The sequence below is a fragment of the Chiloscyllium plagiosum genome, unplaced genomic scaffold (genome assembly GCF_037043375.1).
Source record: "Chiloscyllium plagiosum isolate Xiang-an unplaced genomic scaffold, Cpla_swu_hap1 HiC_scaffold_12, whole genome shotgun sequence".
Lineage (NCBI taxonomy): Eukaryota > Metazoa > Chordata > Chondrichthyes > Orectolobiformes > Hemiscylliidae > Chiloscyllium > Chiloscyllium plagiosum.
The window spans coordinates 51360234-51387800 of NW_028270150.1; the positions used below are offsets into that span (position 1 = coordinate 51360234).

General features: G+C 40.8%; 1 protein-coding gene across 5 annotated transcripts in view; it reads left to right on the forward strand.

The window, feature by feature from the left end:
- Positions 1–27567, forward strand: part of dcaf6 (ddb1 and cul4 associated factor 6) — a 236811-nt gene that overhangs the window by 113069 nt on the left and 96175 nt on the right. For 3 of the 5 annotated variants that reach the window (XM_043700884.2, XM_043700878.2, XM_043700880.2), the window contains exons 10-11: positions 3581–3829; positions 12216–12398. In XM_043700884.2, the coding sequence (XP_043556819.1) occupies positions 3581–3829; positions 12216–12398 (432 nt within the window). The remainder of the gene's footprint in view (positions 1–3580; positions 3830–12215; positions 12399–27567) is intronic. The other 2 variants (XM_043700881.2, XM_043700883.2) reach the window with 1 other exon arrangement.

The window sequence follows — 27567 nt, forward strand, 5'->3', positions numbered from 1 at the left end:
TGCAGTAGTAGGTTGAGAACATGAGCCTAAGAGGTCATGATGTAGTGATAGTGTAAGATCACATGGCTGAGAAGAGCTGGAGAGAAATCCTGTGCAGGAGACATTCGAAATTTGTTCTTACTGTCTATGTGTAATTTTTGCAACAATAGTGCATGCAAAAAGAACCTATCACAGTCATTGAAAAAACATTCAGCTCCATTATCACTCCAATCAGAAGCCAAAACATGGTGGTAGCAGGTGACAACTAAAGGCAGGAAAGACCAGTCCAACAGTAGCAAGCTTTGAAAAAAGGATACAAATGTAGGGCCCTACAGAATGAAATAGAACAGGGGAAAAAAATCAAACTCACTAGGGAGTACCCATTGCAATCCTGATTCCTGAAGTAGAAAACGACAGCAGAGTTTCGAGCAGCCATCATTTCAGGACTCCACAGGAACATGTCACCACTGCTACTCCTAACTGCAGAAGGCTCACATGGAAGGAATTGTTTTGCCCAGCTTTGAACAGCCTCAGAATTAAACAAATCAGTTTTTTAAATTCATGTGTACGTTACTGATTGGGCCAGCATTTATTAGCTGTTCCTAAAATCCCAGAGGGCAATTAAGAATCAGCTACATTGCTGTAGATCTAGAGTCACGTATACAAGACCAAATGAGGATGGCAGTTTCCTTTCCTAGCAAACCAGATAGGCTTTTCCAGCTATCAGTAATGTAATTATTAGAATTTTAATTCCAAATTTTTATTGAATTCTAATTCCACCACTTGCCATAGCGGGATTTGAACCTGAATCCCCGGAAAATTGCCTATGTCTCGGGATTAAACATCTAGCAATAATACCACTAGGCCATTACTTCCCCTTAAATATACTCAGAGCCTTTGCTGACCAAGATTTCATCATATTACAGCAAAACACTGAATGCCTTCAATTTGTATTTTAATATTTGTAAAACCTTTTGAATGAGCTATAATAAACAAAGGTAGAGAGACCAGAGGAGTACATCAATTCCTTTATTAATTACCTAGATAGATTGCTAGGTATTTATGCATATGGTGCTCAAAAGGTGAACTAATATGGGACCACAAAGAATGATACAAGGAATTGTTGGGTTTATTGTAATTAAAGGGGGATTTAATACTAAGGGGACAGTATTGTTTGCAAGGCAGTCCAAAATCTGGAAGCAAAGTGCATGATAGTTTGCAGAAATCAAAGGCTTCACAGAGAAAACCCATGATCTAAAACAAAACAAAAAAAAACCAAAATATTGATTAGGCCACTGTTGGACTATTGCGTGCAATTTTGGTCTCCTTCTTATCCGAAAGATGTTGTGAAACTTGAAAGGGTTCAGAAAAGATTTACAAGGATGTTGCCAGGGTTGGAGGATTTGAGCTATAGGGAGAGGTTGAATAGGTTAGGGCTATTTTCCCTGGAGCATCGGAGGCTGAGGGGTGACCTTATAGAGGTTTTATAAAATCTTGAGGGGCACAGATAAGATAAATAGACAAAGTCTTTTCCCTGGGCTGGGGGAGTCCAGAACTAGAGGGCATAGGTTTAGGGTGAGAGGGGAAAGATATAAAAGAGACCTGAGGGGCCCCTTTTTCACGCAAAAGGTGGTATGTGTATGGAATGAGCTGTCAGAGGAAGTGGTGGAAGCTAGTACAATTGGAACATTTAAAAGGCATCTGGATGGGTATATGAATTGGAAAGTTATGGAGGGATACGAGCCAGGTGCTGGCAGGTGGGACTAGATTGGGTTGGGATATCTGGTCGGCATGGGCAAGTTGGTCCGAAGGATCGGTTTCCATGCTATAAATCTCTATGACTCTAAATCTGTGCATTCGTAGACTCAAAAGCATAAATCACATCAAAGCAGAAGTGCCTTTTTAAAAAAATATTTCAGATACAGCAGAAACAAATCACATGAGCAGTTGACTGCCAGAGAGGGAAGTTGAATGTTACAATTGTGGTAAACCTGGTCAATTAAAACAGTTGCATGTCCAAAACAGCTCTCAATTGAAGTGATAGCAATAGGGAGAATTGCAGCCACAGAAGCTAGATATCCTATGAAAGAACAACGATCCAGCAAATATTGGTTGATAAATCTTGATGTAGACTTTAAACCGAAATCTTGGCTGGACTTGGTGTACTGTACGATAAACTAAAATAATTAAAACCGATCAACTGAAAACCTGGAAGTTGTCTATTAAGGCCTGAACATGAGAGAGATGGCTGTGAAGGACAATTCTAACGTTATAGGTCAGAGTCTGACAATATTATAATATAAAAACCAAGAAATAACTGCATCACATTGCATTTTTACAAAAACAATAATCTTCACTTTCCAGTAGGAAGGCATGGTCAAAATTTGAACTTAATTTACAGGATTAAGATGTTAAGATTCCTTTAATGGTCAGAGCATTGAGTGTAGGAGTTGGGAGGTCATGTTGTGGTTGTACAGGACATTGTTAGGGCATTTTTAGAATATTATGTGCAGTTCTGGTCTCCCTCCTATCGGAAGGATTTTGTGAAACTTGAAAGGGTTCAGAAAAGATTCACAAGGATGTTGCCAGGGTTGGAGGATTTGAGCTATAGGAGAGGCTGAGTAGACTGGGGCTATATTCCCTGGAGCATCGGAGGCTGAGGGGTGACCTTTATAGAGGTTTATAAAATTATGAGGGGCATAGATAGGATAAATAGACTAGGTATTTTCCCTCGAGCGGGTGCATCCAGAACTAGACAGCATAGATTTAAGATGAGAGGAGAAAAATTTTAAAAGGGATTTTTTCACACAGAGGGTGGTGTGTACATGGAATGAGCTGCCAGAAGAAGTGGTGGAGGCTTATGCAGTTACAACATTTAAAAGGCATTTGGATGGGTATATGAATAGGAAGGGTTTAGGGGGCTATGGGCTAAGTGCTGACAAATCGGACTAGGTTAGGTTAAGATATCTGGTCTGTTTGGACGAGATGGACTGAAGGTTCTGTTTCTGTGCTGTACTCTGTTCTCATTGGAAAGAAGAAGGCTAAGGGGGGATTTGATAGAGACACAGAAGATGATCAGAAGATTAGATAGGGTAGACAGTGAAAGAGATTTTCCTAGGATGATGACGTCAGTTTGTACGAGAGGGCATAACTACAAATTGAGGGGTGATAGGGGTGATAGATTTAAGACAGATGTCCGAGGAAAGTTCTTTACGCAGAGAGTGGTAAGGGCATGGAATGCCCTACCTGCTAATGCAGTCAACTCAGCCACATTAGGGAGATTTAAACAATCCTTAGATAAACACATGGATGACTTTGGGATAGTGTAGGGGGACGAGCTGAGAATAGTTCACAGGTCGGCTCAACATCAAGGACCGAAGGGCCTGTTCTGCACTGTATTGTTCTATGTTCTAAACCTTCTATGAGAAGTGATCATTTCCAAATGGTTGCTTTTCTCTTCCTCTCTGAAATATCAATGTAATAAATTCCCAAAGTTTTTTCTGTAGATTTATGCTAAATTTTCTCACTTTAATGACAAACACAGTGCTGGAAAAAAATCAGAGAGAATATTGACAGTGCTCTGGCTATTCTCTCATGGCAGGAAACATTGGTGGATCAGAGGCATTAGATTCAACTACACCAACTGCTCAAGAAGAAACTGGAGTTGGAACAATGGAGGTTGATTCTCCAGCTGTTCAGCTGCCTCAGTCCTCAAATTGCTCCACTGTTTCAGCTCAAGCTCCATCAACATCTTCCTCGACCACTGACGCCTCTTCCACTTCTGTCCTCTCTTCACCCGATGGTGAACACAAGCGTGCCCCTCAGTCAAGTGACAATCCTCCACAATCAGGTAAGATGATACAAAGCTGTATATCAATTTAAAAAAAAAAGCTTATTTTTCCAATACCTTGTTTCATGAAATTCAGGTCTGAGTTAGATTGGCTTCCTTCTTGCCACAACCCAAAAATGAAATGCCTAATAACAATGAAAGTGAAGATGTTCTGATATTTCAAGAGCATTGGCTTCATGTTTATTATGCATGAATGTCTTCCAAATTTTGTTTCTTTGGCACATATTGAAGTGGAAAGGTGTCCTGAAAATTTAATGGGAGATATGCTGAGCCGTGAAATACTGAAACTATTTGTTGTGTAAGTGTATAGGTATAGAGTAAATTTAAACAAAATAAAAGGAGCTCCTGCGTTCTAGTGATGTGAAAGTATAGAAATTTCACATTGATAATCTACTATTGTTTTGTAAATAGTACAATAAAAGAGATGTTATGATTTATAAGTTGTGTATATTATTCCAGCATATCCAATCAATGGTGGAATAATTTATTTGTGACGTCATGTCTGATGCCCAGTTTACTTTCAAATATTTATAACAGAAAATTAAGAAGAAAATTTGGTAAGAATAATTTAAAAATTTTTTGTGATCAGGAATAAAACAGGAATTTGACAGTGATACTAATGCTCTGCTGAAGTTAAATTCAGTACTTTGTCAGTGTGGACTTGTTGGGCCATATGGCCTGTTTGCACACTGTCAGGATTCTATGAACTTTCTTGGAAGAAAAGCTTTTAAGTTATTCCCTAATCTGATTCAAGGCCTGCTGTAGTATGCTATCCATTGTCCAATGTAAGCATGTTGCAACATTACTTAATATTTCTAAACTCAAAACGCTAAAATTATTATTTTTAAGAATGAAACCTGAATGCTGAACTGCAAGTTGATTTGATTTTTGTTGCAATAATTTAACTATTTTTCAAGCCTATTTTCCCAACGCTTTGTTTTCTGTTAGCTTGGAATTTGTATAATGCTTTTGTTGGCATGGGGCACAGATAATCATTTTCCATGATGCAGATTATTTTTGGCATTGTGTGTCTGTGAACTGTACAGAGTATGTCAACTAACTAGCTTATTTTAATCACTGAAATATGTGTTGTGTGTGTTTACTTGGTGTGTTTTGTCCCATACAGTGTACGTACGATGTTTTCTAATTCCTCATTACGTATTTCTAAATATGTAATGAGGATTTTCAAAAAAACTTTGTTGCAGCAAATACAAGTAACTATTACCTCATTGTGTTGAATTAGTACAATCGAAAGTACCAACTGGAATGAGTATGGCACTTGTTTGAACCCCCTCCTCTCCATAATTTATTAAATGCATCTGTCATCATTTGAGTGCAGAAAGTTGGCTGGATGTATCATTTTGAAATTTTCCACAACAAAACAAAAACAGAACAAACTACAGAAAAATTAGCTCATCATAATGAATGAGTCATCAAAACCTGCATTCTGTAAAACTTCTCTTGGAACCTAAAGCCTGTTGAAGACACCTGAACACCAATGTTGTAAATACAAAAGAAGTTAGGTGAATAGAAATAATTCACTATAGTTTTGGAATCTGGTTACTTAATCAATAAAAGTCTTTCCAAAGTTGTGGAAACTGCAAATGCATTAGCCATGGATTTAAATTCAGATATACCTATAATTCCATTATGTATAAAAGGGGAAGAAAAACAACCGGAACTTCCAACTGTCAGATTAACAATTGAATTGGTTATTGATGTCTATGATTCGAGTCAGAGTAACTAAGCATTTTGACAGCTCTGACTCCAGGAGAGAGCATGGATTTTTGAAGGTTATGTCATATATCACTAATTTAGTTAGTAACTTCAAAAACTAGAATGGTATTCTCTCTGGAATCTTAGTCTTTTTGTGAGGTTTTACTTGGGTGATTATTACCAAAATGGAGAATCTGTGTAATTGTATTCAGAAATATTTTTGGTTTACTGGTAATCTAGAGACTTGGGTTAATAAACACATTTTAAAATTCAAATCCCGTGTGGTGAATTTAAATTTAATTAATTAAATAAAACTAGAATAAAAATCTAGTATCAATAATGGTGACTACAAAACTACTGGAATTTCATTTAAAGACCCATCTTGATTCATTAATGCCCTTAGGAAGAAAATTGACCTCCTTGCCTCATTTGGCCTATGACTCCAGATCCAAAGAAATGGATAACTCTTAGCTGGTTATTTTACGGAATAGTTATGTTCTTTCAAGAGCAGCAATGATATACTTGTCAACCACATCCTGTGACAAAATAACTAAAAGTAGGAGGTAATCTTGCAACACCGACCATGGCTTGGTTTGGAGATGAATGCTGAGAAAAGAAGAGTTTTCTGATTTTAGAGGAGGTAAGAATTGAATAAACAGCCCCATTCTTGAAAGATGAGGGAGCCAAACACATTCATGCTAAAGACCAAGCTGAAAAATTTGCATCCGTCATCAGCCAGAGGTGCTGAGTGGATGATTCATCTCTACCTCATTCTGAGCAAATCCAGTTTCTCCACGTGCTAACAAGAAATAGCTGAAGATGCCCTGACAGCATTTTGGCTGTTACGCTGAAGATTTGTGCTCGAAAGCCAAGCTGTTCCAGTACAGCTACAACACCAGCATTTATCTGATATTGCATGGGTATGACCTGTCCAAAAAACAATGTCACTTCTCAATTACCAGCAAGGTGAAGAAAGGAGTCATCAGCTGTGCTACCAAACAGCACTTACATAGGAACAACCTGCTCACTGATGCTCATTTTAGGATTTGCAAGGCTACCTGACTCCTAACTTTATTAAAGCCTTGGTTCAGACTTCAGAGATGAGGTGAGATTGACTGCCCTTGACTTCAAGGCAGCCTTCGACAGGATGCAGCATCAAACAGCCCCAGTGAAACTGTAGTTGCAGCGAATCAAGAGGAAGTCTCCAGTGTTTGGAGTAAAGCCACACACAAAAGAAGTTAACTGTGGTAATTGGAACTGAACCATCTCTGCTGCAGAAGTTCTTCAGGGTAGTATCTAGGCTTCATCAATGACCTTTTCTCCATCTTAGAATCAGAAATGAGGAAGATGGCTGATTACTGCACAGTGGTCCGCAACATGTGTGACCCCTTGCGTACTGAAGCAGTCCATGTCCAAATGCAGCAGGATCTGGACAACATCCAGACCTGACTGATAAGTGACATTCAAATTACACTAGTGCAAGGCATCTCAGTCAGCTCAAACAAGAAAGAATCTAAGTGCCATCTCTTGATATTGAATGACATTGCCATTGCTGAATCCCCCAATATCAACATCCTTCAGGCTACTATTGACCAGAAACTAAGATGGCAGCCATATAAATACTATGGTTGAAAGAGCACATCAGAGACTGGGAATTCTTCAGTGATTAACTTGCTCACAGTCTCTCAAATGTTTGTCCTCCAACCATAAGGCACAAGACAGGAATATGATGGACAATACTTGCCGAGATGAATGCAGCATCAACAACACTCATCCACGTAATTGGTACCCTAACCACCACTTTCAATGTTCATTTCCTTCACAACTAATGTAGAATGAGACCACCAAGAATGATCATCAAGATGAACTGCAATAATACACTAAAGCTTCTTCGACAGCACCTTCCAACCCACGGTCTCCACGACATTTCAGGCTAAGGACAGCTAATGTATGGGCCTAGCACAATCTGCAAATTCCTATTCAAGTTACACATATTTCTGATTTTGAAATATATTACATTTCCTTCACTATTACTTGATAAAAATCCTGAAATCCTGATCTTAACAACACTGAGTGTTCCTATGCCCAAACACCTACCGTGCTTCACGAGGCAGTTCACTACCTCCTGCAGGGTATTTAAGGATGGGTAATAAAATGGCCACATTCTGTACATATGCAGAAAGGGCCAGTGATGCCAGTAGGGAGTGATGTACTGTTTGTGCACATGCCCATTGCTCCATCTACTGGTGGTCTCTAAATACATTATTTACAGAAGAGCTCTCAGTTTTTGAACACTATTTATATTAATGGCTTGAATGAAAGAGTAAACTTGTTTATCCAAGTCAAAGTTCTAATAAATTAGAAGCCAGAATGAGTTATATGGATGGTAGCAAAATTGCAAAAGTTTTAAACCAGTCAACCTGATGGGTAAAATTATAACATGAAGAACAAATTCAGGTTGAAGATAGACAACTTAGCATATTTTCTTAACCGTGGGAGGCTAGGAACTGGGGTAGAATCTAGTACACAAATCACTGACAGTTGTTGTTTCACTTTGAGTTCTGAGCGTTCAAGTGCTGCTTAGCTGTACAATTCCTTTGTGAAATTCCATCTGCAATAATAATTTTAGGCAATAGTGCATCAGGAAAGATGTATTAGGCTTGGAAGGAAAATAATGCAGATTTACCAGAGTAATGCCAATTGTTACAACACAGGTAAACCCTCCTGCTTAATTTAAACTAGCAACACAGAAGAGATTTATCCCATGCAGTAATCTGTGAAAATCCGAGAGGCCAAGAACTATTTAAAGTGAAAATGAACAACTTTATTTCTTAAAGGATAACAGAAAATAATTAATACACAACTATTTACAACTCTTTCCTCTAACCTATCTCTTACTTTCCCTTCTATCATACTAGTCCGATAAAACCCTCGATTAAGATTTACTGAAAAAGTCAAATTTCAAAATCAGCCAGCGGTCGAATCTTCTCTTTAGATCTACCTCTGTAGATTTGCCCTCCAGGTTGGTGTTGATGTTTTTCTCTGTGCAAACTCCTTCTCTAGTCAGGTACTAAGAGTTCTGACTAGCAGCCTACACCTGTTGGTCTTTTGGCAGCTCTCTCCCAAATGTTCAATTTTTCCTAGTCTTATACCCCCAAAGCATCAGATTGTGTCATTGGCTTTTAATATTGTCAATATACCAAATTCAAACTTGATTGGAGTTTGGTATTTTTTGGGGGTATAATTTAAACTGATTCAAATTTGTTTTTGCCTCCAGGCAACCAGATACTCTTGCTGCTGGACCGCATGTTACAGTGTATCTTATTCAGAATACTTGGTGCTGTCAGGTAGTTCTGCTAGTGTTTAACTCTCTTAAAGATACAGTACACCTACATCTTCATAACACAATCCTCAAAAGTGTCAAAATCCGATTGTGTATCCTACAGAATACAACACAAGTGTAGGCCACTTGACCCAACAGTCCAGGCCCATGTTTATACTCCACTTGAGCCTTCTCCCAACTTTCCTGATCTAATCCTGTCATTGTAACCCTATTTTCCTTCTCCCTCATATGTTTTCCCCTTAAATATGTCTATTATTCACTTCAAATATTCCTTGTGGTAATGATTTCCTCATTCTCACCACTCTGGGTGAAAAGGTTTCTTCTGAATTTCCTGTTGGAATACTTAGGGCTGTCTTTTATTGATGTCATCTGGTTGTGCTGTTCCTGACAAGGGGAAGCATTTTCCGTTTTAAAGACCTTTACAAGGTAATCTCTCATCTCCCTTTTTTAAAAAAAAATGTGTTCAAATCATTCATCCCTACCTGAAATGTATGCCTTAGTACTTCTGATATAATCCTTGCACAACTTCTCTGCACCCTCTCGTGTCTCTATATCCTTTTTAAAATATGACGACCAGAACTGCAAGAACTACTCTAACCTAAATTTAACAGAGGTTAGCTTAATTTCCTTATTTTGCAGTCTATCCCTAATAAAGCTAAGTTTTTTTTTGTTCGCCATTTCCTTATCAGCCTGAGCCACAATTTGTGGTGATTTGTATATTTGTACATCAAATCTTTTTCTCTGTCCCAATCATACTCTCCCTTCCATGCAATAAGTCACCTTCTTAATGTTGCTCCTTTTTTGTACTAATGGGTGTGATTTTGCATTTTTGTGACTGAGTGTGGAGCTTCGTGTGTTAAGTGGCAACAAATGTCTTCACTGCTGAGATAACTTGAACCTTTCACAATGCCAGTCTGCTTGTTAAGAGCTGGTAGCTAGAGCTTAGATGAGTTTCTTGACCTGTGGCAGGCTCAACACTGATCTCTCCAGTTGCCAGAAGCTGCAAGTGATATTAAATATTTCTTTCCTCTCTCTTTTGCTACTGTTGTATTATCCTGTTGCTCCCTAAATTGTTCTAAACCTATCCCTTTCATTCCCCTTCATTTGATGCACTAAAAAATACTTTATTGTTTTGTTATGTCACAGAGGACGGTTTGTTTGAATGTGGTCTGTGTTCCCTTTAGACAGTAAAATTGATAAATGATCTGTTTAGAGTACTGAAATTATTTTTTAAAATTAGTAGTTAATCATATTTATCCTAATTTCTATAGAGCAACAGGAAAGAAAAATCTTAAAATTAGAATCGGGACAGTAGTGAAACTAAAAAGCAGCATTCATTTAAATGTTGAATTCTTCCAGTAAAAGTTGTGCCTGCTTGGCCAAATTTAAGTTTAAAAACTAGGATCAAGAGATATGAGTAAATAGTATTGAACAAAAGTATTTAAATGGAATTGAGATATATTTTGGCTATGATTTACTTGAATGGAAGAGAGGCTTTAGGAGCTTATTCCTTTGACAATATTCCCCCTCCCCAACAAGAACCCGAACAATCAATCTAAGCAGATTTCCCTGGGATATGGCAGTGCTTTTTCCTTTCCATGCCGTCTGAAATGTCCTTTTCAGATGGGACATTAACAACAAAAATGACAGCATACCTAACCTGCCTCGGATTACTACTGAACGACATAAGGAGATATTTGAATAAGTGACCAAAAATAGGTCAAAGTGCTAGATTTCAGGCAATATTGTATAACTGGAGTATTTTTTGAATTTAGGGCCTAAGTAGCTTTCAGTAGTGAAATAAATAAAAATTTTGATTGCATTAGAGATCAGAATTGGTGAATAACAAAAACTTGGAGATTTTTGAGCCAGAGGAAGTTATAGAATTCAAGAAGGTTAGCTTCTGGAAGGATTTAAAAACAAAGATGAATTTTAAAATTGACGTGTTACGTGTCTAGGAGCCATTGTAACACATCAAATACAGATGAGAAGTGTGGATTCCTTTTTAATCAACTTGTTCAAACATGCTATGACACGCCTGTGGAGCAGGTGCAACTTGAATTCATGCTTCCTGCTCAGAGGTAGGGATACTACCACTGGGCTACAACAGCCCCACTGAGAAGTGTGGATCGAATTGAATGATATGGAATACAGGTAGTATAATTTTGGATGTGTTCAAGCTTGCGAGGAGAATCCTGACTGGGAAATCATTGTAATAGTTGAGACTTGTGGTAATAAAGTTGTAGATGATCTGAAGTAGGGAAGATTTTTGCACTGGTACAAAGATGGAATTAGGTGGCCTTGGTGATCAAATGGGTATGGGATTGCATTGTCAGATGGTGCACTGTTGTTATAAGCCATCTAGTTCTGGTTCAGCCTCAGCCATTGGTTAGGAACAGAGTTGGGAAATTTCTGCTCATCTAATACTAAATCTCAGTCAAGCTAATCAAAATATGGGGCAGCGTATTGGTTGAAAGAAGTGACTGTAATATAGAACTAATTGGCATCAGAATGCATGTAGAGTCCTTTTATCCAAAAAAAAAGTTAATCGTTAATATCAGGAAGTGTGACCACTGATACTTGATTGAATTCCTGTTTGAGAACAATTCATTAATTTCATACTAGACATCACTGGGCTCATTAAACTCAGTTGGCTAGATGACTAGAGTTTGATGCAAAATGTAGCCAACAGCACATGTCTAATCCTCGTACCAGTTGAGAGAGTTCATGGAAGCCTGCCTCCCCACCTTACCCTATACTTTAAAATGGATACTCCGAGGCAATACATAACCGATTGTCTCTCTAATGGGGAGAGATGTCTGTGGTTCCTTACATACATATTAGACACCACCAGGTATCTAAGTAGTTCATTCTCTGGCTTAAATCTTTCTTCTGTCAAGTCCTGTGTCTAATTTCTGGCCATAATTTTGTCAACATTTATATATGAAATTGCGCTGAGATTGGCAGTCAGAAATAATACCCAAACAAGAAATGCAAATAAGGAAGGCAACATTATGTGAAATCTGCTAGTTACTAGAAAATTGTTTCTCTTTCTGCAGGTCCATCCCCTACTATGTGCATATTGGCTGGAAATCTGGTTAAATTGTTATTTGACAGCATGCATGTTACTGTTTTCCTAAATCATAGACCATCACTTTTACTCACTTTTGCTCACTTTAGAGGGGACAGTGGTGATCTTTCTGATCTTTTGTCTTTTGATTATAAATGTTTAAATATCAATGAACTTCTATTTTCCTTATTTTTGACACTTTCTTGCATCTGACTTTCCTTTTTGCTTTTGTCATTAACTATTTCTGTCTGTGTCAGAATTAAGAGCTCAGTCCAGTCGACCATCTGGGGTAAGTTTAGTCAGTAAACGTCTACAGCAACTGAGACTTTTGAAGGCAGAACAACAGAAACAGCAAGATCTGGCAAAGAAGTCTTCTTCATCACAGCCTGCCTCTGACCATTTCACCAATGAAGGCTCCTCAATGAATCCTAATATTTCAGGTTGCTGTTTGCTTTAAACTCTATCCTAGAAACTAGATATGGTTTTTCCATTTATTAATTTTGCTCCATACATACAAGTTAATTAAGGTGGTTCTATAGAATTGCCAATGTGCTGAACCTTTTAATAATATATTAACCAAAAATGGACAAATCTGGAAGTTATCATTAACTCCTAGATAACAAGCATGTTGCATTTTTACATACCTAAAATTTACCAGTGTTATTATGTTGCAAGTAAATTCAAATTTCCATATTTCTTAAACATTGTACAATGAAATTATTCGTACCACCTAGTAACAAGTAAAAAATATTTTTTCTATGATTTTATTTTAAATTGTTAAGCTATTGGAAATGGGTTGAAACTAAAACAGCATTTTGGAGTGATGACATTACAAGGATAAGGGTTTTTTGGTAAATGGGTAGATTTACTGTTGGGACTATAAATACTGGAGTCAATATAAATAATTAACAATTTGTAAGATTTTAATGCGCAGAAATTCCACTTTCTTTATCTAAACTATGTGACCTCTTGTGCTTAGTCTGCTTTCCTATGTATAGCACTAGGAAATTGATAAAACAATTGAATATTTAAATAATATAGTGAAACATTTTCAGCATAAAATTTATCCCAATGTAGAGAATTTGGATGCATTAGCATCTGTTGACGAAAGATTCTTTGACATTATAATGTCAAATTTACATGTAGTGTTCTGTTTAATTTCCAGATAGGAGTACTACAAAGTGAAAGGTGAACATTCCAGGAGTGGTATGAGGGAGGTTTAAATGATTTTAATGGCTGGGTCTCAATAGCTTATTGCGAGCATATGCCAACTCCCTAAAGTAAATGGCCAGTGTTATCAGGAAGTAGCTGTCCAGCTATTAAAATAGGCCAAAGCAGGGCACTGTCATCTTCATGGGGGATCAGTCCCTGGCACTAGATACATGAAGGGGTTTCCAATTCAGGATGGCATTTGGAGCCACAAGGCCATCTACATGACGAGCCCACAGGACCACCCACAGGAATTCTGGAGGCACTTCAGACTCAAAGGAAACTCAAACAGGAGTAAAATATGTGCCTTCCTGGGCCTCCTGAAGCCCCTGGTTGTTCTTCCCATTAAGAGTTTTCTGGCAGGGAACTGCACCCTTGCTTAGGCCTTAGGTTAAAATATCAGCATGAAGAGTGGATAACTGCCCTGCTGTATTTTAACTCTTCTGCACAGATAAAAACTAAATTAATTCTATATTGATGTAAATCTAGAATGAAAGTAATAGTAAAGCAAACCCATGTAAATATGGCTCTGCCATATCTTCTAAAGTGCATCAAAGTTGGTGATCTAATGTTCTGGCTCCATTGCGCTCACTATCATTCAAACAATCCTTTAGCTGATTTTGAGCACATGTCTGACCATTTTGGGTCAATAAGCTTGTTTTGGTTAGCAGGTTAGTATGCAGCTGACCTATAGTCTTTATAGGTACAGTGTTCTCTTGTTCTCTGAAGTGGATAGAAACAAAGCTGACATTTTAATGATGTCTTGTACCTTCTCAAATAATCTACAGGCAGTGAATTATTGTTGAAGTACAGTAGCTGTTGCAATGTACATGGCCCAGTTCGCACCGTAATATAATTGAAGATTGTGCTCTGAAATGTGTCATTGAGTAAACATTCTTCTGATTTAGATGAAACTTCTATCTTTGAAACCAGACTGACCTGGAATGCGTACATACCTATCTGTTCTATAGAGATGTTCCAATTTGAGAAGGACATTGAACTTCCCCTTTACTCTGATTAATTTAATTACTAAAGCTTTATTTGAAGTCTTTTTTTTGTCAGCTAGCTAGCCAAAGTAGTGATGTAGACAAAGGAAAATTTCTCTTTTGATTCTGCAATGATACTGGACATGATGACATTACCCTTCTACACCTTAGAAAGAGATCTATACTGGTGTGTAGTGCAGTATTGAGGGACGTTTTATATTTGCTCAGAAGCTCCTCTCATCTGATCAGATGGATGTTAAGGATGATAAAACGTAGCACATAGAACAGTACAGCACAGAACAGGCCCTTTGGCCCTCAAAGTTGGTCTGACCTTTTATCCTACTCTAAGATCGAACTAACCTACATGCCCTTCATTTTACTATCATCCATGTGCCCATCCAAGAGTCGCTTAAATGTCCCTAATATATCTCACGATACTACCACTGCTGGCATGCATTCCACACACCCACCACTCTGTGTGAAGAATCGACCTCTGACATCTTCCCACACCTTCCTCCAATTACCTTAAAAATTTGCCCCTTCGTGATAGCCATCTCTGCGTTGGGAAAAAGTCTCTGACTATTCACTCTATCTATACCTCCCATCATCATATACACCTCTAACAAGTTGCCTGTCACCCTTCTTCGCTCCAATGAAAAAAGCCTTAGCTCCCTCACCCTTTCTTCATAAGACGTGCCCTCCAATCCAGACAGCATCCTGGAAAATCTCCTCTGTATCCTCTCTAAAGCTTCCACATCCTTCCCCCAGTGAGGCATCTAGAACTGAATACAATATTCAAAGTGTGGTCTAACCAGGGTTTTATAGAGCTGCAGTATAACCTCGCGGCTCTTAAACTCAATCCCTCACCCCATACCCCTTCTTAACAACCTTGTCAACTTGGGTGGCAACTTTGAGGGGTCTATGGATCCCTTTGTTTCTCCACACTGCCAAGAATCCTGCCTTTAACTCTGTATTCTGCATTCATCTTCAACCTTCCAAAAGTAATCACTTCACACTTTTCTAGGTTGAATTCCATCTGCCACTTCTCAGCCCAGTTCTGTGTCCTGTCAATGTCCTGTTGCAACCTACATCAGTCTTCCACACTATCCACCACTCCACCAACCAACAGCAAACTTACTAACAAACCCTTCCACTTCCTCCTCCAAGTCAATTATAACAATCATAAAGAGCAGAGATCCCAGAATGGATTCTCTGCAGAATGCCACTGGTCACCGAGCTCCAGGCTAAATACTTTCCATCTACTACCACCATCTGTCTTCAATGGGCCAGCTAATTCTGTGTCCAGCCAGACAGGTTTCCCTGTATCTCATGCTTCCTTACTTTCTGAATGAGCCTACCATGGGGAACCTTATCAAGCGTCTTGCTAAAATCCATGTACATCACATCCACTGTTCGACCACTGTTTTATCACATCCTTGAAAGAATTCACTAACGCTTGTGAGGCATGACCTGCCCATCACAAAATTATGCTGTCTATCTCCCATCAAACTATGGTTTTCCATGTAATCATAAATCCTGTCTCTCAGAATCCTCTCCAATAATTTGCCCATCACAGACTAAAGCTAACTGACCTATAATTCCCTGGGTTATCCCTATTCCCGTTGTTAAATGAGGGAATAACGTTTGCCACCCTCCAATCATCTGGCACTAGTCCAGTGGACAATGAGGATCATTGCAAAAATCTTCGCCAAAGGTGCAGCAATCTCTTCCCTCGCTTCCTGTAGTAACCTTGGGTATATCCCGTCTGGCCCAGGGGACTTATCTATCCTTTTGTGTTTCAAAATTTTCAGCTCATCCTCCTTATTAACATCAACCTGTTGAAATATATGTCACGGTCCCTCTCAGTCGTGAATACTAAAGCATTCATTAAGGATTTTCCCTACCTCTTCTGACTCCAGGCACAAGTTCCCTCTACTATCCCTGATTGGTCCTATCCTTACTCTGGCCATCCTCTTGTTCCTCACATGCCTTATGGTTTTCATTCAGCCTCCCCACTAAAGCTTTGTTGTGCCCCCTTCTAGCTGTTCTAAGTCCATTCTTCATTTCTTTCCTGACTACCTTGTAACTCTCTTTAGCCCTGTCTGATCATTGCCTCCTCAACCTTAAGTAAACTTACTTCTTCCTCTTGATTAGATGTTCCACATCCCTTGTCACCCAAGATTCCTTCACCCTACCATCCCTTCCTTGCTCAGTGGGACATACCTTTCCAGCAGTATTAGCAAGTGCTCCCTAAACAGCCTCCACATTTCTGTCATGCATTTTCTTGAGAATACCTGTTCATAATTTAGGCACCCCAGTTCCTGCCTAATAGCATTGTAATTCACCTTCCCTCAATTAAATACTTTTCCATACCATCTGCTCCTATCCCTGTCCGTGAAGGTCAGGGGGCTGCAATCACTATGACTGAAATGTTCTCCCACTGAGAGATCTGATACCCGCCCTGGTTCGTTGCCTAGCACCAATCCAATATGGCCTCCCCTCTAGTTAGCCTATCTACATATTGAATCAGGATTCCTTTCTGGATGCATCTGACAAAATCTGCTCCGTTCAAAATATTTGATCTAAGGAGTTTCCAGTCAATATTAGGGAAGTTGAGTCGCCAATGACAACAACCCTCTTACTTCTGCACCTTTCCAGAATCTGCCTCCCATTCTGCTCCTCCATGTCTCTGTTGATATTGTGGGGCCTGTAGAGGGAAGAAGAGCAGCCAGAAGTCGTGGTACACATTGGTACCAATGACCTAGATAGGAAAAGGGATGAATTGAAAAGAGAACACAGGGAGTTAGGCTAGAAGCTAAAAGTTACTGCTCCTTTTGTGTTTCTGACTTCCACTTATACGGATTCTGTAGATAAAACTCTCCTTGTTGACCTCCCTTTCTGCTGCTGTGGTATTCTCCCTGATTAACAATGCCATCTCTCCACATTCCTGATACTTCTTGCGTTAAAATAGACACACTTCAACACACTGGCTACAACTTTGCTCTATCAACTGTCTATCCCTCCTCATAGACTCTCTGTACGCCGTATCTGGCTGTTCATGAGCTATTCCATTCTCTGATCCATAACACCAGTTCCCATCCCTCTGCCAAACTAGTTCAAACCCCCACAAAGAGCTCTAGTACACGTCCCGCCCAGGATATTGGTGCTTCTCCCGTTCAGGTGCAACCCCTCCTTCTTGTACAGGTCCCACTTCCCCCAGAAGGTATCCCAATGATCCACATATCTGATGCTCTCTCTCCTAAACCTATCCTGCAGCAACATGTTCATCTGCACTCGCTCTCTGTTCTTAGCCTCACCAGCCCGTGGCACCAGTAGCAATCCTGAAATTACTACTCTGCTCGTCCTGTCTTTTAGCTTCTAGCCTAACTCCCTGTGTTCTCTTTTCAGGTCATCCCTTTTCCTATCTAGGTCATTGGTACCAATGTGTACCATGACTTCTGGCTGCTCTTCCTCCCCCTTAAGAATTCTGTAGAGTCAATCTGAGACATCCATGACCCTGGCATTTGGGAGGCAACATACCATCCAGGAGTCCCAATCACGAGCACAGAATCTCCTGTCTGTTCCCCTCATTCACCAGCTGATTAATAAAGAGCTTGAGAACTCAAATCAGAAAATTATACTTTGGAAAACCTTTGGCTGTTACCTGAGTTATTTTACCTCATAGTATCATAATATGGATGCTGCAGGTGAACTTCATGATCTTGGGCTGGAGCAACACTCAGCTGGGGAGATTTCATCCAATAGTGCCCCTTTGCTGGAAAGGGAAAGTCAGTCAGGGATTGGCTTCTGATTGCTATCCATGGAAGCGTGAAGTATTTGGTTGAATGGGATATTATCAGTTTGTAATGCCTGACACAAATGTGTGTACGTAACCTTCATTGTCTAACCTCACAGCTATAAGCTAAGTTGAAGAATAGTCAGCCTAAGTAAAGGCACTGGTGAGCACTTGGGCCTCATGGACGACTTTTATAAGTTGGTGGCTTTCAGGGAACATGGAAAAGGGGACATAAAGGTTTTGAATCACTGTATTCCACTTTATTATGATACTTTATTCAGAAAACCTTTGGCTGAGGACTTAAACTGTGTGCACAGATTCCTAGCCTATAAACCAGGTACCTGCGAAATAAAATTGGCTATTGGTACCAGGTTGCTCAATCAGGATATAAGAGGTAGCTAACCTTGGTCAAAATATGAATTAACTAACTAAGGAATAAGACTAAGGAATACTGTAGTAAGGGTTTTGGGAACCACAGTTTGAAACTGAAGTAGAGATGTTAGGTAATTGGCAAATGTTTTTCATGCAATTTAAATAAGCAATCCATCATATCATCATTGCACCAGTTTTTGAAAAATTGCTGATAAATTTGAATTATTTGAACTACTATACATATTCGAGTAATAGTGAAAATGTTGACCCCAAATAGTATAAACAAGATACTCTGTTATTATGATTATAATATCAGGGAAATTATATCATCAATACTGGTAGATTATCTAGACTTTTAGTCGTAATATTCTCTGGTAGAACATTCTGTATTCCATCTTGTAAAAATACTTGACCTGAGTGATGAGAACACTAGCAAAACAATAGGTGCTACTAATAGTGTTCTAAGTTGGGAGCTGTTTCCACCAGTCCTGCCCTCATTTTATTTTCTTGATATTATGGCTTTATCTGCCAATTAATTTCGATAGTGTACTGTTACAATCCTTGCTGCTAACATCCCTAACCAAGTCTGATCCCTGACTGAAATCTGACTTAATAGTTCTTTTTTTTGTTGTTTTTAACAAGGTAATCTTTAATTAATACACAAGCACAAAATACTGCCATTCCAGTTTAACAATAAAACTGTTTATTCTGTTTCTTCTATTATATGGAAGAAACAGAATAAACAAAGGTATTTGCATATAGCACAAATTTAAAGATTTAAAAATTCATGGTTCAGTTCCATTAATCCCAACAGAACACCTTTACAGTACTCTCACCAGAGTCTCTCATATAGGGTTTATTTTCACAAATATTTCACTTATTAAAACTGAACTTCATCCTTGAATCTTCATGCAACTGAGGTTATTCTTTCTTGGCTTCAAATAACTCCTTCCAGATTGAAGGTTCCAGACAAGAAGTTTTGATTAAAAACTAGGCTGTTTAGTTTGAAGTAAGCTATGTTTAAACAGTTCTAACCCATCACGTTTTGTTGACCAACTGGTTTTTATCCAGCTTTAGCCAAGTCTTCTGAAAAACTGTCAAACTAAAACCTGAAAGCTTTCTTTTTCAAGTTACTAGCATTTGCTCTATTCAAAAGAAAAAGAAATCTATCTCTAACCTTCTAAACTGAATGCATTATGCAGAACAGTTTACTTTGGGACAGCTTTTACCATCAAACAATGAAAACAAATTCACATTAGCCCTCAAGAACTATCTCTCTCTGTTGTTTTTAAAAATAAATCCCCATGGCTATCAGAAATGCTTACAAGCTGATAAATAAACCCAGTCAGAGATGCAAACAAAACCCTGCATGCCAGTAGTTCAAATCCCAACTCTAAAGCATATGCATGAATGTGATGGAATATAAGCCCATGTGTGTATGAGAGAGGGTCCATGTGAGTATGTAAGAGTGTGTGTGTGTGAGAGTGTATAGTGTAGTGGGCTCACCTGTAGTGTGACAGGAACCCAAGGTCCTAGTTGAGGCTATCCTCATGGGTACCGAACTTGGCGATCAGCCTCTGCAATCTAGGTTTGTTAAGTATTTTGCATCAGTGTATTACACTATGTTCTTTTGCTATAAATTGTGTGTTCTATGATCCTACTCCATTAGCTACCTGATGAAGGAGCAGTGCTCCGAAAGCTTGTACTTCCAAATAAACCTGTTGGACTATAACCTGGTGTTGTGATATTTAACTTTGTCCACCCCAGTCCAACACCCGCACCTCCATATCATGGTTACTTGTATAAGTCATCCCCATTTTGTCAAAAATTGTGGTCTAAAGTACTGGACTTTTACACGAGTGATTACAGAAGTTACCTGGGCCATTGTCTTAACTTTGTCAGGTATTGGCTCTCACCTATAAACGCTGTTGTTATCTCTGAATTGGACTGAATGCCAAAGAGTCTAAGTCCATTCCTCTTGTTATGCCTATATTCATAAGCGGCAACAAACTTAACTTTGTGTCCTTCTGTTTAATTTGACACTCTTCGTGTGGTGATAAGATTACCGGACTACACTTTCAATGTAATCCTAGTTTACAATTACCTTTCCATTTGTAATTTATCCTGCTGTTTTCTTCATTCATGTGATTCCCTATACCACCACTTAATCACTGTGCTGTGGTACTGCTCAAGGTTATGTTCAATGAATGATAAATTCCTTCAAGCTTAATTTTAGACCAATTCCACCATGTGTGTGCTGCCTATGAGGCTGAACTGCTGATCTGTTCATCTCTATACTGGGTCTTAGCATTCTACTGTGTTCTTGCTGTGAATGATCTTCACTATCACTTACTCTTCTTATTACTGCTCTAAAATGAAAACAATATGTTGTTTGCAAGTGGTGTGTAATGTTTGAAATGTGTGTAATAGAGAAATCTGAGAGGAAGCCTTAGACAGATGCACTGGAGGTACCATTTTCATATTGAAAATCTGATTTCTTAATTAATGGACCCACTCAATTGCTCTTTCACAGAGCAAACCAATTAAGATTCCAACATCTCGAAAGGCGTCCGGCTAAGGAGAAAGCACTGGATACTCTGGGTAGTGTTTCAGCATCAGCAGGAACATAGTCAATTGCCCCTTGCACTTGACCCTCCAAAGAAGTAAATCATGGAGTGGCATAAGATGTCCCTATGCTGCTCTTAAACCTAATAACAAAGTAGTGCAGCTGATGGTGAGTGAAATGCTGAACAGGTTACTGATTTTCAAGTAGTGAAACCTTCTCTGAGGCATTGTTTTAACTGCAGCCTCTCGTTTGGCATAAATGGAGCTGTTCAGACTGAAGCCTTCACATATTGTAAGGATCGCTGAAGAGGGGGAATGATAGCGTAGTGATATTACTGAAAAATTATTATTGAGAAACTCATGTAATGTTGTGGGGACTCTGGTTCAAATCCCAGCATGGTAGGTGGTGGGAGTTTAGTTCAATTCATAATTGGAATTAAGAGTTTAATGACCATGAAACCACTGCCAATTGTCAGAAAGTTCACATATCTATCAGGGAAGGAAATATAGCATCCTTATTTGCTCTGGTCTATATGTGACTCCAGACACCAGCATGTGCAGTTAGTTCTCACCTGCCCTCTGAAATGGTCTAGCAAGTCACTTGACATCTGGCATCGACCACTGGAAACAAGAACAGCAAAAGAAAAAGCCCTGTTGACCCGGCAAAATCTTCCCTACTACCAGTTAGGGCTGGTGCCTACATTAGTAGAGCTATTTCACAGTCGAGCAACATGCTGACATAGTCAGAATCACAGAATCATACTTTACAGTCAGTGTCTCAGATATCATACCTAGATATGTCTTGGGCCACTGGCAGGACAGGCCAAGGAAAGGTTGCAGCACAGTGCTTTACAGTTGGGAGGGAGTTGCCCCGATGTTGCCCTCAACATTGACTCTGGACAAGGAAACCTCCTAATTCCAATGTACTATCTTCACTCAGCTGATGACCTTGTACTCCTCCATATTGAACCACATTTGGAGGACGCAATGTGGAGTGCAAGGGTCGACAACTTGTACTGCAGAACTGGCCATACCTTTAAGCAAGGCTTAGTGTTGTGCAATGAGACAGACTTGATAAGGGAGCTTAAGGTGAAGGCACCCTTCGGAAGCAGTGGCCATAATATAATAGAATTTACCCTGCAATTTGAGAGGGAGAAGGTGGAATCAGCTGTAATGGTATTATAGTTGAATAAAGGCAACCGCAGAGGCATGAGGGAGGAGCTAAACAGAATTGACTAGGAGAGGAGCCTTGCAGTAAAGACAGTGAAACAGAATAGTTTCTGGGAGTAATCTGGGAGATACAGTAAAAATTCATCCCAAGGAAAAGGAAACATACGAAAGGGAGGATGAGGCAACCAAGGCTGACCACGTAAGTCAAGCACAGCATAAAAGCAAAAGAGAAAACAAATAATGTGGCAAAGGGGAGTGGGATGCCAGAGGATTGGGAAACCTACAAAAGCCAGCAGAGAACAATGAAGAAAGAAATATGGAGGGAGTAGATTTTTAAAAAAATGCAAGAGTTTCTTTATCTATATAAAGGGCAAAAGAGAGGCAAGAGTGGACATTAGACCACTGGAAAGTGATACTGAAAATGTAGTAATGGGGAACAAAGAAATGGCTGAGGAACTAAACAAGTACTTTGCATCAGTCTTCATGGTGGAAGACACGTAATATCCCAACACTTCAAGTGAGTCGAGAGGCAGAGATGAGTATGGTGGCCATCACCAAGGTTGCTAGGAAAACTGAAAACTCTGAAAGTGGATAAATCATCTGGACTAGATGGGCTACATTCCACAGTTCTGAAGGAGATAGCAGAAGAGATAGTGGAAGCTTATGTAGTAATCCTCCAGGAATCACTGGAGTCAGAGAGGGTTCCAGTGAACTGGAAAATTTCTAATGTAACCCTCCCCATTTATGGAGGAAGTCAGGTAAAAGACAAGAAATTGTCGGTTGATTAGCCTGACCTCAGTCGTTTGTAAGATTTTGGAGTCACTGGTGAAGGAAGAGATCTCTGAATACTTGGAAATACATGGTAAAATAGGGCAAAGTCAGCATGGTTTCATCAAGGTTAGGTCATGCCTGATAATTCTGTTAGAATTCTTTGAGGAGATAATGAGTAGGTTAGACCATGGAGAGCCAATGGACATTATCTATCTGGACTTCCAGAAGGCTTTGATAAGGTGCTGCACAGAAGGTTACGAGGCAATGTACTAGCATGAACAGAAGATCAGCTGTCTGGCAGAAGGAAGCTGGTGACTAGTGGTGTTCCACAAGGGTCAGTGCTGGGACCACAATTTTTCACTTTATACATTAATGATCTGGATGAAGGAACTGAGGGCATCCTGGCTAGGTTTGCAGGTGGTACAAAGATAGGTGGAGGGGCAGGTAATATTGAGGAGAAGGGGAGGCTGCAGAAAGACTTTAGGTTAGGAGAGTGGGCAAGGAAGTGGCAGATGAAATACAATGCCATACAGTTTGGTAGGAAGAATAGAGGAATGGACAGTTTTCTAAATGGGGAGAAAATTCATAAATCTGAAGTGCAAAGGGAGTCCTAGTCTAGGTTTCTCTTCAGGTAAACTTGCAGGTTGAGTCAGTAGTTAGGAAGGCAAATATAATATTGTCATTCATCTTGCGAGGACTGGAATATAAAAGCAGGAACATACTTCTGAAGCTTTATAAGGCTCTGGTCAGACACATTTAGAGTATTATGGGCAGTTTTGGGCCCAAACCTCAGGAAGGATGTATTGGCTCTGGAGCTGGTCCAGAGGAGGTTCATGAGAATGATCCCAGGAATGAAAGGCTTAATATGAGGAACAAAGTTAAAAATCACACAACACCAGGGTATAGTCCAACAGGTTTTATTTAAAGGCACTAGCTTTCAGAGCACTGCTGATGAGGAACGTGGGACTATACTCAACGGAGTTTAGCAGGATGGGATGGGATCTGATTGAAACTTACAGAATACAGAGTGGGCATTGGGAACATGTTTCCTTTGTCAGGGCACAGCATTAGAGTAAAGGGATGACCCTTTAGAATGGAGATAAGGAAAAACTTCATTAGCGAGAGAATGGTGAATCTGTGGAGGCCAGATCATTGAGTGTATTTAAAACAGAGATAGATAAGTTCTTGATTGCCAAGAGGATCAAAGGTTACAGGGAGAAAGCAGGAAAATAGGACTGAAAAACCTATCTGTCATGATTGAATTGTGGAGCAGATGCAATGGGCTGGATGGTTTAATTTCTGCTCCTATATCTTATTTTTTTTTTAATTTCAAAAATATACTTTATTCATATATATTTAATCTATACAATTGGACATGTCATCATTCTGTAAACATTCCATTTCTTTACATATCGAAACAGGGTAATCATTCATATTCACAGGTTAGTGCGATTACATTGAGCTCAGACGCCAGCGGAGCCCAAATGACTGCGTGGGCCCCCTGTTCTTCGTTAGGCAGGCAGATGTTAGACGGTGGTCTTTCCCCACCGCGCCTTGGCGGCAGCTGCCCCAAGCTTCAGCGCGTCCCTCAACACGTAGTCCTGGACCATGGAATGTGCCAGTCTGCAACACTCAGTCGGGGTCAACTCCTTCAGCTGGAAGATCAACAGGTTTCGGACCACCCAGAGAGCGTCCTTCACCGAGTTGATGATCCTCCAGGCGCAGTTGATGTTCGTCTCGGTGTGCGTCCCGGGGAACAGGCCGTAGAGCACGGAGTCCCGTGTCACGGCGCTGCTCGGGACGAACCTCGACAGACACCACTGCATTCCTCTCCAGACTTCCTCTGCATAGGCACATTCCAGAAGGAGGTGTGTGACAGTCTCGTCCCCCCCGCAGCCGCTTCGAGGGCAGCGTGCGGTGCGGCAGAGAGTCCGGGCGTGCATAAATGATCTCACAGGCAGAGCCCTTCTCACCACCAGCCAAGCCATGTCTTGGTGCTTGTTGGAAAGTTCTGGCGATGAGGCATTCTGCCAAATGGCTTTGACAGTCTGCTCAGGGAACCGCTCGACAGGATCCGCCCTCTCCTTTTCCCGAAGGGTCTCAAGGACACTACGTGCTGACCACTTCCTGATGGACTTGTGGTCAAAGGTGTTTTTCTTGATAAATTTCTCCACGAAGGACAGGTGATACGGAACGGTCCAACTACTCGGAGCGTTCCGCGGCAGCGAGGCCAGGCCCATCCTTCGCAACACCGGGGACAGGTAGAACCTCAGTACGTAGTGACACTTGGTGTTTGCGTACCGGGGATCCACGCACAGCTTGATGCAGCCACACACAAAGGTGGCCATCAGGGTGAGGGTGGCATTGGGTGTGTTTTTTCCCCCATTGCACTGGTCTTTGTACATTACATCTCTTCGGACCCGGTCCATCTTTGATCTCCACACGAAGTGGAAGATGGCCCGGGTGACTGCGGCGGCACAGGTTCTGGGGATAGGCCAGACCTGTGCCACGTATAACAATACTGAGAGTACCTCACACCTGATGACCAGGTTCTTACCCGCGATGGAGAGCGACCGTTGCTCCCATCTGCCTAGTTTCTGTCTCACCTTCCTGATCCGCTCCTCCCAGGTCTTGGCGCACGCCCCAGCCCCCCCGAACCAAATACCCAGCACCTTCAGGTGGTCAGTCCTGACGGTGAAGGGGATAGAGGATTGGTCGGCCCAGTTCCCGAAGAGCATGACTTCGCTCTTGCCTCGGTTTACCTTGGCCCCCGAGGCCCGTTCGAACTGGTCACAAATGCACATGAGTCTGTGCACGGACAGCAGATCCGAGCAGAAAACGGCAACGTCATCCATGTACAGGGAGGCCTTAACCTGCAGGCCCCCGCTGCCAGGAATAGTCACCCCTTTCAGGCTCGCATCCTTCCTGATGGACTCGGCAAATGGCTCTATGCAACACACAAACAAGGCAGGAGAGAGAGGGCAGCCCTGCCTGACTCCAAATCTGACTGGGAAGCTATCTGATTCCCACCCATTGATTGAGACTGCACTGACAATGTTGGTGTAGAGCAGTCTGATCCAATTAGCGATTCCCTCCGCGAAGCCCATTTTGGAGAGGACATCCCTCATATATGTATGCGATATCCTGTCAAAGGCTTTCTCCTGGTCCAGGCTGATGAGGCAGGTGTCCACCCCCCTGTCCTGCACGTAGGCGATCGTATCTCTGAGAAGTGCGAGACTCTCAGCGATCTTCCTGCCCGGTACAGCACAGGTTTGGTCAGGGTGAATCACCGATCCCAGAGCAGACCTGACCCGGTTGGCGATGACCTTTGACAAGATTTTGTAGTCTGTGTTTAACAGTGAGATCGGTCTCCAATTTCTAATTTCTTCCCTCTCCCCCTTCTGCTTGTAGATGAGGGTGATGATGCCTTTCCTCATGGATTCACTCATCTTATGGTCTTATGACTGATACGTGAACAAAAGAATTGAGTTCCAAAGGTGAAGTGAGAGTCACAGCCCTTGATATCAAGGCCACATTTAACTGAGCGTGGCATCAAGGAGCCCTAGGAAAACAGTAGCCAATGGGAGTCCATGGGATGATTCTTCATTGGTTGGAGTCATACCTGGCACATAGGAAGATGGCTGTGGTTGTGGGTGGTCAGTCGTCTTCGCTCCAGGACATCTCTACAGGATTTTCTTGGTAGTGTCCTAGATTAGATTAGATTACTTACAGTGCAGAAACAGGCCCTTCGGCCCAACAAGTCCACACTGACCCGCTGAAGCGCAACCCACCCAGACACATTCCCTTACATTTACCCCTTCACCTAACACTACGGGCAATTTAGCATGGCCAAATCACCTAAACTGCATGTTTTTGGACTGTGGGAGGAAACCGGAACACCCAGAGGAAACCCACACAGACACGGGGAGAATGTGCAAACTTCACACAGACACCTGAGGCGGGAATTGAACCCAGGTCTCTGGTGCTGTGAGGCAGCAGTGCTAACCACTAGGCCAAACCGTCTTCAGCTGCTACAACAATGGCCTTCCTCCAGCATAAAGTCACAAATAGAGATGTTCACTGATTGCACAATGTTCAATACTATTCGTGATTCATCAGATAATGAAGCAGTCCATGTCCAAATGCAGCAAGACCTGTTGGCAATATCCAGGCTTGGATTGAACTGTGGCATTTAACATTTGCACCACACAAATGCCAAACAATGACCGTCCCCAATCAGAGAGAATCTAAGTACAGCCCTGTGACATTCAGCGGCTGTACCATCACTGAATCCTCAGCTATCAATATCAAGGGATTACAGTTGACCAGAAACTGACCTGGACTCTTTCCTGTGAACACAGTGGCTATAAGAACAGGTCAGGAGTTAGGAATCCTGCAGCATGCAACTCAGCTCTTGACTCCCCAAAGCCTGTCCACAAACTACAAGCCATCAGCCAGGAGTGATATGGAATACTCCTCACTTGCTTGGACAAATACAAGTTCAATAATTCTCAAGAAGCTTGACATCGTCTAAGATACAGCACCCAGCTTAATCGATACGACTTCCATAAGCGTTCAATCACTACACTTAGAGCAGCAGTGTATATCATTGCAGAAATTCACCAAACATCCTTAGAAGGCACCTTCCAAATGCATGACCACTTCCATCCAGAGGAGAAAGTGAGGTCTGCAGATGCTGGAGATCAAAGTTGAAACTTTATTGCTGGAACAGCACAGCAG